Below are 12,572 nucleotides of genomic sequence, written 5' to 3' on the forward strand. Positions count from 1 at the left end.
CGAGGTCTCGGCTGCGCTGCAAGTTCTCTCGGGGCGTCAGAGCTCCAGCCCCGAAGTCCGGAGTTGTTAGACCGACCGACTTGGAGCCGGCGTCTCTTCACTTCCTCCTGGGCCGGCTGGCGGCTCGGCCAGCGAAGCTCCCCTGGGCGCTCCGGGACCCGGCAATGGGCTGCGGTTCAGGGCGGCCGCCCGCCGGGAAGCTTGGCTCGGGGGCTGGCCGCTAGCAGCGCCGCAACCCGGGCTCCCGGGCCGGCATGAGGACGGTCGCGGGGCGACGAACGCGGCCCGTGGGGCCGTAGCCTGCGTTGTATCGGGGACAAAGGTGCGTGTCTTTGTCGGGACTGGGCTCTCAGGGAATCTGCGTTGTAGTTTGACATAGTTGAGAAGTTAGGAGCAGGTTGTTGTGACAGCAGCAAGGCAGATGCTAGGCGTAGTTTCATTATGTAAAAACTTAAACCGTTGAATGGGGAACTAGAAACAGTGCAGCACAGCGACAGCCCAAACGTCAAATTCCAGATAGAAAATAAAAATTTCAAAAGGTACCATTTCCAGTTGCATACTCCAAAGATTCTAAGTCAAGTGTTGGCTTAACTTACAATCGGACTTTTTCTTGGGTCGCCTTCTACTTGTAAAGGTGGCGGGTTCACACACATCACCCTTAGGCGACTTTTCTTATGCGGAGTTTTTAGCAAACTGACTTGTACACAGCCTGGTTTTTCTTTGTAGTTCAGTTTCCCTAAAGTACTGTTGGTTATAGGATCTGCCATTTACTGTTTTTTTTTTTTAAGGTAGGCCAATAACTTGAAGGGTATTTATAATTTCATGAAACTATTTCATAAAATTCAACACGTTTCCAATTTAAAAACTCTTAATTTGGGGGGCATTTAAGGATATTTTAATGACTTGATAAAAATAAGAATTTTAAGTTAACATCACACTGGGCGTAGAGGCATTCCTGTTAGAGTCAGGAACACAGCAAAGAATATATTGTTTAATATTATTTTGGATGTTCTAGCCAATGCAATAAAACATGAAACAAGAGTAAACATAATTTTTCATAAAGAAGACAAAATTCTCATTTCTGTGTACTACAGGATAGATAGCCTGTTTTGGAAAAAAGGGGAAAGACATTAAACTAAATGAGTTCAGTAAAGAGACTAAAAAATCAGCCAGAAAAATTCAGTCTTTCTATATTTCACCAGTAACCAGTTTGAAAATAGAATGATTATGAGAATGTACAGTAAAAAAAAAAAAGTCACTACTGGGAATAACCTGAGATAAAAGGAGGCTAGCATTTCTTGGATAACATCAGTTGTGTTTTTAAGATGGAATTTATTTTTTTTGGAGAATACTGTGCTTTTACTTAGAATAAGGTTTAACTCAGTAGAGGTGAGTACAAGCACACCTTGTTTTATTGCCCTTCATTTTATTGCCCTTCATAGATGTTGCATTTTTTACAAATTGAAGGCAAGACCCTCCACCAGCAAAGAGATTATGGCTCGTTGTACTGTGGTAGTCTGGAACTGAACCCTCAGTATCTCCGAGGTATGCTTGTGTTTAAATACTTAGTTTTTCTTAAGACTGCATTTTACTGATAAATCTTGTTTCATTACAAGTCTAAATATGTTTATATAAAATCCAAAATACTTCCTCTACAAAGCTTCAATTAAGGCACTAGTTTAACATTAAATTTACCTAAACAATGAGCTTTTTACAAAGTTAAATTTGCTTAAATGTTTTTAACAGCATTTAAAGTTTTATATACTTGTTCTCTCAAATACTTCAGACTCCTAAAACAGTGAAAGCTAATAAACCTAACAGTAAAATCTTTCCAAGGACTTAAGTCTTTTAAGTCAAATAAATGTATAAACATAAAGTCCTTTTAAATGTACACTTTCAAATTTAGTGATATTTTCTTGATGATTTCAAATTAATTTCTGACTTTTAAATATTTCAGATGACTTAGTAACAAGCAAAATCATGATTATAAAAATGCAAAATATAAATATGCTATAGTTTTGATTTATTTTATTTTCATATCTATATTTTCTGATGCCTGAAAAGTCACTTAAGTAACTAAGAGAAGCAGTTTTATCATCTGGGCAGACTAAAGTTACAATGTCTAAACTTTGGGTCAGGATAAAGTTACTTTTTTTTTTTTTTTTAAATTAGCTGCCACTTCTAGGATGACCTTCCTGCATCCTCAATGAACCTGCAGAGTCTCTTCTTGTAGTGAGACCTTGCCTGCTTTTATCAGTGGGGGACTTTTAACCTTCAACCTTCAGCTTAAATTTATTTTTACAACTCAATGTATCACAGGTGTCCTGGGGGCCTTGAAAGTTTTTTTAGAGGAATTTCTTTCAGCATCTTAGTGAATGATGGTTTTTTTGTACCACCATGTTTGCTGCTAATCAGTTTGTTACCTAATTAGAATTATATTAACTATTTTTAGATATTTTACTTTCTTGTCTGGTTTTATAGACCGCAATTTTATAGTCATAATAGAAATAATGTTGTATATACTATATAAGTATTCATATACATATAGGGATATAATGCATGTAAATCTTTCTGATTTCATATTTATGATTCATATACAGTCAAAGTGCAGTGAGTTTTTTGGGGGGACTTGTCAAAATGATTCTAAAATTGTTCTGAAATAATAAGCAGACTGGAATAGATGAAGTTTTACTTTTAAAAGAAGAATAATAAAGATGAATTTTAAATTCAAGATGTAAAAATATACCATAGAATTTCTCAGAACAGTGTGGTACTTGTTAAGGAATTTCTAGATACTAGATCAAAGTAACAGGATGGATTTCAGAAATAGTCCTTAAAATATCTAAGATGTTGTATATGATATTTGCCAGATCACCAGGGAAAAGAAGAATTAGTTATTGATGCTGGGAAGAAACCATGGTAGAGACTCATCGTTTACCTTATAGCATGGTAAATTCAACTTGGGTTAAAGAGTTCAATGTGAAAATTATATTTGTGAAAGACTGGATAGGTAAAGTCTTATATAAGAATTCCTGGTTGGAGAAGGACATTCTAGGCACAAAAGAAATGGGAGAAGCCATAAGGGAAAAGAGCCTAGTTTTCACTGCATAAAAAGTTTAATTTTCTTGTCCTGAAGGGGTGGCTCAATTAGTTGGAATGTCATCTTGTACACAGAAAGGTTGTTGGTTTGATCCCTGGTTGGGGGTGCATGCAGGAGGCGGCTGATCTATGTTTCTCTCTTTCTCTCCTTCTCTCCCCCCACCACCCCACTTCCCCTCTCTCTTTGGAGTCAATGAATGTATCCTCTGGTGAGAATAAAAGTTTAAATTTCTTTCATCTGACCTCACTCTAAGCAAAATTAAGCAGTAAATAACAGTGAAGGAAAAGTGTAAAAGAGATTACAGATACTATATAATACATATCACATACTAATATACATATTACATATTAATATTACATACTAATATATTAAAAGCCCTTACAAATCAACAAAACTTTAATTTTTTCAACTATTTTCTTAAGGCTGGACATTCAGATTTAGGTGAGTTTTAATATTTTTCCTATACAAACAAGGCTGCAGAGACTATCCATGTGGACGTGGTAAGTTCACATTTGAATGTGAGTTTTAAAAAGCAGGACACAACTTACACATGAAGCACTATATGTGTGTGTGTGTGTGTGTGTGTGTGAGTGTGGTGTATTTGCATATTTATACTTTGTAAACCCTCGGAATTCTAGGATTCACAATGTACTCTGTCCATTTCCAAATAACTGAAGTTCTTTGACATGTGATAATTTGCACTTTGCCAAGACCTGTGTTTGAGTTGTGAAAGGCTAGTATCTTAGGAAGTGAGCCTAAGCACATGACTCTTGAGACACTGGTTTTTTACTTATTCCAGGGAAGGCATTACTCTGAGCTGATGAAAACTTGGTCATTGTGAAGAATGACTCTAACCCTGGCTGGTGTGGCTCAGTGGGTTGAGGTCCAGCCTGTGACCCAAAAGGTCGTCTGTTCGATTCCTGTGCAGGGCACATGCCTGCATTGTAGGCCAGGTCCCTGGTTGGGGGCATGGGAGAGGCAGCCAATTGTTTCTCTTCCTTTCTTTGTCTTTCCTTTTCCTTCTCTCTCAAAATGAAAATAATTTTAAAAATCTTTTAAAAAATTACCCTGAAAAAAAAAAACTGTCTCCAAATAAAAGTAAATCATTGGTGATTAAAATAAAGAGGTCTTACAAAAGATGTTATTCTTAGCCAGAAAAAAAAGGTGTTGGATAAATTAAATAAAAAGCAATATTCTTGAGGGGTCTGCAATTTTGAGGATTCTTTAAGGCTTTTTTTAGCATGGGCTCTCTAATTTCAAAGATCTAGTGAATATGCACAGAAAAAAGACTAGAAGGAAATATGCTAAACAGATGATCTCTGAAGGATAGGATTTGGGTGCTTTTCATATATATATGAAAAATTTTATATATAAGACAAATGGTATTTAAACAGAAAAAAGCAGTAAATGGTAATTAAGATAAATTGAACTGTGGATTCTTGTTGACAATGAATTGATTTTAAACTTAAATCTGTATAACTGAACAGGAAAAATTGTGGTTTGACCTGGCCCTTCTTTTCAGTGTTAACAGAAGCCATGCAGTGACATCCGCTAAGACTTTTTGATAGCCATGTCGGAGCCCCACAGGGTCCAGTTCACCTCTCTCCCAGGTTCTCTGAATCCTGTGTTTTTGAAGAAGTCCCGGAAAGAGGAGGTTGGGGGAGCAGAGCAGCATCAGGACTCTGAGCCCGCTGCAGCAGCTGTGCGGATTACACTCACCCTCTTCGAGCCAGATCATAAACGTTGTCCAGAATTCTTCTACCCAGAGCTTGTGAAGAACATACGAGGGAAAGTAAAAGGCCTTCAACCTGGAGACAAGGTACCCACCCCTCCAGAGGCCCCAGACTCACTCTGCAGATCTATGCTCAGGGTAGCATGTGCACATGGGACTTTCAGAAGGTGAAAGCAAGACCAGGGAGGTTGTGGCTGCCCCAAGATCATGGCACCTATCCCAAAGCAAGCACTGGTTTGCTGGTTTTGCTCCTGGGCACAAAGGGATAGAATTCTTTCTAGAATCATTCTCCTGATTTATGCTAGAGAAAATGTAAGGCACATCCAAAGCTAATTTGAATTATGGCTAATTAATGTAAAGAAAAAAATTTTTTTATGCAAAGTCTGTAAATATCACATGTATGTAATATGACCGTCCTTGGCTGTTCCGGTGCTGGATTTCATGCTGGACATATTTCTTGTCCAAGGGATTCTCTGCCTCATGCAGGGGAAGATGAGAAAAGACACATACTATTCTCATACTATTATTTCTTCTCAACACGTTAATATATTGGATAGTTACTTTACCCAAAGGGATAGGAACCTATTTTTCTAAGTTTTTTCTTGTTTTACTTACTTTGGGTGTTAGTGGGTTAGTAGCCTCTGGGGCTTTTGAGAATCAGTTTGATTTCTCAAGTGTTTTTAAATGATGTATTTATTTTCTGGCAGATTTGTTTTTACTTTTTAGTATGGAACTTCTCAAAGCACAGAGTACAGAGAATACTATAATAAGCCCTATGTGCCTGTTACCCAGTTTCAAATGTTACCAAAGTTTTGACAATTCATTAAAATTATTTTAAAAATTTATAAACTTTTTATTTGAATTATGCACTAAAGAAAAGTGCACACGTGATAAATGGCTGGTTTATTGGATTTCCACAGACTTAACATATCCATGGACCCTGTACCTAGATTACAAAATACAACATTTTCCAGGACACCAGAAACCCTCCTTCTCTCTTCCCAAAATACTACCCTGCCCTCAAGGGTAACAATGACTGCCCTGATTTCTAGCAGCTTAGGTCAGTTTTGCCAGTTTTTGCATTTTATGTAGATGGAATCATACAGTATGAGCCGGAGCTAGGTGGATAGCATTTGTAAGCACCTACTGTATGCCTCTGCCCTATGTGAGGCAGGTTGGTTAGTTGGATACCACACTCTGCAGCATTTTGTTCTCTAGAGTGGCTTTAGGCAATTTGGGATTAGATTAGTGCCTGGTTTACATGGTGTCCGAGATGATGTCAATGAAGTTTCCACCACAGTGCCTCAGTGGCCAATGCTCCTTCAGTCTAATTCATGGTTGTGCTGTTGGGGTGAGTACCTTTGGTTAGAAGGATTATTCCGTTTTCTTTGCTCAAGTAAAAATGTTTCCTTAATTAAGTTCTGATTTGCTGGATGGAAGCCAATTGAGTCTGTGCCAAGGGTCAGCTTATTGTATGAGGGCCAGTGGGCAGATGAAAAATAGTAATTTCAAATTCACCGACAATCCCTCTTTTGAAGTAGGAATAGTTTCCTCTTCTTTGAGAGGAAGAGGAAATAGCATGGATTAATTAAACTACTTTTTTATGGGCTCAAACCCAGGTCAGTAGGTGACCCGAAATTAGAACTCCAGTCCTTCAGTTTCATTTCTTGGGGGGGGGGTTCTAGATGTTGTTCTCCATTGAAGAAAAATGCATGGAACATACACAGAGAACACTGGATTCAGTTTCAGGGGATTTAACCCTTGCCTTCAGATTGAAAATTCCTGAATCATTGAGTTTACTCTGCAGTGCTCAGAGCACAGTGTGATCTGACATTCATGTATTCATTCATTTAGCATATATTTCTTACCATGTGAAGACACTGCGCTAAGATTCTGAGGACTGTATAAGGTGGAAAAGCTGCTGTCCCAGCCTCAGAGGAACTTGCAATCTTATAGATATATTAGGAGAATTGAATTATACCAACACAGGTAACAGGAGTCACAGTGTGGTACTTGTTTAAATCTGGTATAAATACAGGTCCTGGAGGGTTTGGACAGAGGAGAGCTTATATCCTAAATGTGTTTGGGCAGAGCTGGACCTTCATATGTTCAGGAAATAGCAATTATTGGATAACTGTTGTTTGCAGGGCATTTAGGAGTACACAGTGAATCCAACACTTAATCTGGGTGGGTGGGATTTCTTAAAATTATTTGAACTCCTTTAATATGTGATCATTGTAGAAAAATTAGAAGACACCAATAGGCACATGTTTTAAAGACCACCTTTTGTGGAACATATGTATGTTCTGTAATATTTCATTCCTCATATAGAACCTAAATTATTTAACATTCTTTATGGGTGAGTGGGATTTAAGTAGTCAGAGATAAACACTAAAGATCTAATTTTTAGTGTTTTTGGCCTACTCTGAAGTCTTAAGGTATTTAATATGGGTGTTTTTTATTATTAAAATTAAGATTCCTTTCCAAAGAAGCTAAAGGTTTAACTGTGGAAAACCGATGAGAAAAATGCAAGAGTAAGTTTATGGAGTTTTTGGAAAACTGCATGAAAATTTTTGTAGTATTCAGATTGGGAGGAAAGAGATTACTGATCCTTCAAGATAGGTGTCCAAGGAATGGACTGCTATGAACCTGGGTTTGATTTTCCATAGAACTGAGAAAAGCAAATTCATACCATTTTTTTGACCAATAAGGCAGAATAACTCTTAAGAATTTGTGCTACATTCAATGGGTTTGTAACCTTTTTGAGCCACAAACTGCTTTGGAAGTGAACCCCTTCTTAGAATTGTGTTTTTAAGTACATAAAATAATTTTTAGGGTGACAAAAGAAACCAACTACATTGAAACACATGTCTATACAGGTTGAGCGTCCCTGACTAAAGGACCTTTGCTGCCTTTGGAGCTCTGCAGGGCCTTTGGGTGGGCAGTTGTAGGCATTTAATTAAGTTTTGTTGAGTTACATGAATGGAAAATTTTCTTAAACAACTAAAGTAAGCACTGATGGGAAGGTAGCATGTTTTCTACCTGTCTTTTCTGAAAAACAGCTATTTTTATTACACAGTTTATAGGTGTTAAGTAGTCAGTGGATATACTATGAGTACATAATAGAGAATTTTTGTAACTCTTGTTTTGTGGAATGGTCTTTTTACAGAAGAAAGATCTCTCGGATCCTTTTAATGATGAAGAAAAGGAAAAGCATAAAGTGGAGGCCCTTGCCCGGAAATTTGAAGAAAAATATGTAAGATTTTTCTTTGGGGGACAAAATAACCGCACGGGGTGGGAAAGGTTTCTAGATGTTTCCACATTTTTTAGGGGAATATTATCTAATCAACACTGATGTGGAAATAAGTGTAGAACTTGGAGAGAACAGAATAGTTATTAAAGAAATGCATGAAGGTGCAGAAAATGCATGCAGCCGGACTAATGTGTGCAGTGAAATGGATGGATGCTGTGGAAGGAATAAACAAGAAGGACCTTTTACTCCTAGAATGTATCATTAGGATAAATGTTTTGATAAAACACATATGAAGTCCTTTAGTTCATTCTTCTGTCTTAGGCCATTTTATGCAGATATAAATCTGTCCTATTTTAGATTTTTTTCAAGATTTCATTAATTTTTAGAGGTAGGGGAAAGGAAGGAGAAAGAGAAGGAGAGAAACATCAATCAGTAGCCTCTTGCATGTGCCCCAGCTGTGGACTGGACCTGCAACCTAGACATATGCCCAGACTAGGAATCTAACCAGTGATTTTTTTGCTTTGCAAATGACAGTCAGTCTAGTGAGCCACACTGGTCAGGACCTGTCCTATTTAAAAGGTCTTTAGGGAGAATGTGAGTGTGAACGTTCCAGTGCTTTATAATCTTTAGTCACTAGCTGATGAAATTCAAGGCAACAATTCTGTGTATTTAAAAGCATGTGACCTTAGACTTAAAAATTTGTTAGGAGGGTAGATTTCATGTTATATGTTCTCAGCACAGTTACAAAGAAAAAAAAAGCACTTGATCTGTTTAAAATTTTAGGGTGGAAAGAAACGTAGAAAAGACCGAATACAGGACTTAATTGATATGGGGTATGGTTATGATGAATCCGATTCCTTCATCGATAACTCTGAGGCGGTAAGTACTTAATGAAAATGCCGCATAGGAACTACCACACCCTTGCTCCTACTAGTGATGGCCCAGAAGCTGGGGGATGGCACAGAGCGGACCTGCCCTTACCATGAGGAAGGACCTGTACTGATAGAGAGGAAGTGGCACTCTTGATGTTGGCCTTGCTTTCCTTACTGGAAAGGATACCAGATCTGTCCAAAACACCTTCTAGCTCAGACATTCATGACTGACCAGAAGCATGTGTAGGCATTTAGTCTGAAATGTGACAGAGAAACATCTGCTCTGCATCTTTGGACTACAGCACCAGCACTTGGAGCTGACTTTGTTTTCTCCTTTCAGTATGATGAGCTCGTTCCTGCTTCTTTGACTACAAAGTATGGAGGATTTTATATTAACTCTGGAACCCTGCAGTTTAGGCAAGCATCAGAATCTGAGGATGACTTTATTAAAGAAAAGAAGAAAAAATCTCCAAAGGTTAGCATGTTGCTTGCTTTTGGATTTCAAAAGTGCTTTTTTTTTTACTAAACCTTGTGAGATCAGTGGGTGACTTGCCAGAATAGTGCTGTTTAAGGATAGCTTAGGAGATTGGTGGAAAGGCATGAGCTGTGCTGAGGTTGACAGTTACCTCTCACACCTGTGCTGTGCAAGGTGCTGTGCGTCCCAGCAGGCTTGGCAGGGATTTCTTTTTTTGAGGTTGTTTCAGAGTGGGGATGAGGGTAGTGAAGGGTGTGACGTGAGGGGAGTTTGCACCAGTATTGCTGTTTCTTTTCTGTGGACATGTTGAGGTCTTCAGTTCCCAGCTCTCACCCCAGTGAAAACAAGTTAGCCTTAAGATAAGTTTATTTTGAAATCTATTTATTACTGCCTGTGTATTTAAAAAGAGGCAGTGCTCACATACAGCTCATTTTACTAGAATGGTTTCTGGCTGCACAATGGCCGCAGTTGTCTCAGTCCTGGGTGCTTCCAGGAGACAGTCAGTGGCAGTGCTGTGTTGACCTGCCACAGGTCTGTGGTCCAGGATTGATCTGAAAGCTTTTGTTCATGAAGGAACTAGGACAGTTCTCAGGATGTGCCCTGGGTGGAGCAAGGCTAGTGCTGTGTCGTGCACTTGCTCCCTGAGTGAGGGAGCTGGGTAACTATGCCTTGTCTTTAATTCTCAGAAGCGGAAGTTGAAGGAAGGTGGTGAGAAGATAAAGAAGAAGAAAAAAGATGACACTTATGACAAGGAGAAGAAATCGAAAAAATCCAAATTTTCCAAAGCTGGGTGAGAGGCAGCAGCTTCTTTCTGGGGTAAAATCTGCACTGATAGGGCAGGACACCAAGGAGCTGACTCGCCCTCCTTCTCTCAGCTTCAAAGGAGACAGTAGAGCCTGGGCTTCTGTTCCCCCTCACGCCTCCCACAGTGCCATTGTAGGCAGAGTCAGTGCTCTCACGTCTCTGTTACCAGACATGCAGAGTTCTCTCTGTCCCACCGTCAGTGTTGGCGGCTATTTCTGTCACTGTATGACTACTGCTGTTTCTTGTTCTCTTGGGCACTCCTCCCTGCCCCGGTTCTCCTGTCTCCGCTGTTTCCCTTTGTCTTCTGGTCCTGCTTCCTTTTGCCTCACTAGTCTCACCCCAGCTGCCCTTCAAGTTGCTGCTGCTTTCTACTGTTCCTGCGTTCCCCCTTTGAATACTTTTCTTGCTTGGCCCCTTTTTGCAACCTTTTGTTTCAGTCTGGTAGTGCTTTTTTAAAAATTTTAAATTGTTGTTCAAGTACAGTTTTCTGTCTTTTACTCCAACCCCAGCCCACCCACCCCCAGTCCTCCCCCCTCCCACCCATTCCTCCCCCCCAACCAGTTTTTGTCCATGTGTTCTTTGTTCCTACAAACCCTTTCCCCTTTTCCCCTGAAATTTCCTCCCCTCTCCCCCTGGTCACTGTCAGCCTTTTCTCAATTTCAGTGTCTTTGGTTATATTTTGCTTGTTTGTTTTGTTGATTAGGTTCCTGTTAAAAGTGAGATCATATGGTATTTGTCTTTCACTTCCTGGCATATTTTGCTTAGCATAATGCTTTCCAGTTCCATCCATGCTTTTGCAAAGGGTAGGAGCTCCTTCCTTCTTCAGCCTGGCAGTGGTTTTTAAAAACCCATCGGATATGTAGCAAGCACTTTGTGTCACAATTTTGCTAACATGTATTAAATCTCAAGCTTTGGTCCCAGCAAGAAGGAGACCCATGTGCCAAGAGGAGGGAGGAGGAATGACAGGGTAGACTTGTGACTGAGGTTCCTGGAAACCATTGCACTGGGAGCAAGGGTGAAGTCCCTCTGTGAATTTCCCTTTTGAGGTGTACTGCAACCTTAGTAACCAATTTCCCCCTTACTTGCAGCTTCACAGCCCTCAATGCCAGTAAGGAAAAGAAAAAAAAGAAATATTCTGGGGCTTTGAGCGTTAAAGAGATGCTAAAGAAATTTCAGAAGGAGAAAGAGGCTCAGAGAAAGAGGGACGAAGAGCATAAACCTGTAGCAGTTTCATCAGCTGAAGCTCAGGGCCTACGGGAATTGGAGGGTACCTCTGACCCCTTGCTGTCTCTCTTTGGCTCCACTTCTGACAATGACTTGCTCCAGGCGGCTACTGCCATGGACTCGCTGACTGATTTGGACTTGGAGCATCTGCTCAGTGAGTCTCCAGAAGGAAGCCCTTTCCGTGATATGGATGATGAAAGCGATTCCCTTGGGGTGGGACTGGACCAGGAATTCAGGCAGCCCTCTTCCCTCCCTGAAGGCCTGCCTACGCCCCTGGAGAAGCGCATTAAGGAGCTGGCTCAGGTATGGTGACACAGAGTGGCTAGGCTTTCCTGGAAGTGGAAATGGTTTGGGCAGATTGACACTGGTTCTGCACCACATGAAGCTTGCTGCCCAAAGCAATCCTTAGTGAGTTGACAGTTTCAGTATAGGCTCTTCCAGGCTTTCTTCTCATCCCAAGCAGGAAACAGTGTAGCTCTGCTTGTCAAATGTCATTTTTAGGCCTTTTGTGCTTCCTTCAGTCTTAGAAAATTTACTTTCTTCCAGGGAGATTTTTCTGTTTTCTGTCTGTAAGTTCTCTTCCCACAAAGTATCTTTCCTTTTGTATGATAGACTGACACTAATGTTGGCAGCAGGCAGCTGAGGCAGAGATCCATCTTTTTAGTAATCTGTTGAAGATTTTGGAAATTCACAAAAGGTTGCAGACATGTTGCACATAGACTATATGCTTAGTTACCACTGGGTTTTAGCTGCTCCCTAGACTTGCATGTCATTAGTGATAGGTATTGTTTACAGGAATGCCTAAATGATGATAAAAAGGAGGAGAATCTTAAATGCTGTCCATACCTTATTAAAAACAGTGACAACTGTCAGAATCAAGGAGCCATTGCTATTGTCCTCTGACAACAGGGAATTGATACTTAGAATACTAAGTGGTGCCAATTTAGTAACATATTCCTACCTAAAAACTAAGCACGGTGTGTTAGTCTTGATGACATTTACCCTTTAGTTAAAACGACCTTTCACCTTGGACATAATGGCTTGTCACGTAGCTACAGTGGCATTTCTTCTTTACATAGTTGTAAGTTTTTTTTCTTTTTAAAATATTATAT

At 39.8% G+C, this 12,572-nt stretch overlaps 1 protein-coding gene across 6 annotated transcripts in view; it reads left to right on the forward strand.

Moving 5' to 3' along the window:
- The first annotated feature begins 126 nt into the window (after positions 1-126).
- Positions 127-12,572, forward strand: part of UBN1 (ubinuclein 1) — a 50,056-nt gene continuing 37,610 nt past the window's right edge. For 3 of the 6 annotated variants that reach the window (XM_053671602.1, XM_037143500.2, XM_053671604.1), the window contains exons 1-8: positions 1,461-1,545; positions 2,871-2,949; positions 4,623-4,919; positions 8,002-8,088; positions 8,869-8,964; positions 9,298-9,432; positions 10,119-10,222; positions 11,325-11,763. In XM_053671602.1, coding sequence (XP_053527577.1) covers positions 4,671-4,919; positions 8,002-8,088; positions 8,869-8,964; positions 9,298-9,432; positions 10,119-10,222; positions 11,325-11,763 — 1,110 coding nt within the window. In that variant the 5' untranslated portion in view covers positions 1,461-1,545; positions 2,871-2,949; positions 4,623-4,670. Of the gene's footprint in view, positions 323-1,442; positions 1,546-2,870; positions 2,950-4,622; positions 4,920-8,001; positions 8,089-8,868; positions 8,965-9,297; positions 9,433-10,118; positions 10,223-11,324; positions 11,764-12,572 lie in introns of those variants that run through there. The other 3 variants (XM_037143498.2, XM_053671603.1, XM_053671601.1) reach the window with 3 other exon arrangements.

Source organism: Artibeus jamaicensis, unplaced genomic scaffold, assembly GCF_021234435.1.
Source record: "Artibeus jamaicensis isolate MK-2021 breed Jamaican fruit bat unplaced genomic scaffold, CSHL_Jam_final contig_700, whole genome shotgun sequence".
NCBI lineage: Eukaryota > Metazoa > Chordata > Mammalia > Chiroptera > Phyllostomidae > Artibeus > Artibeus jamaicensis.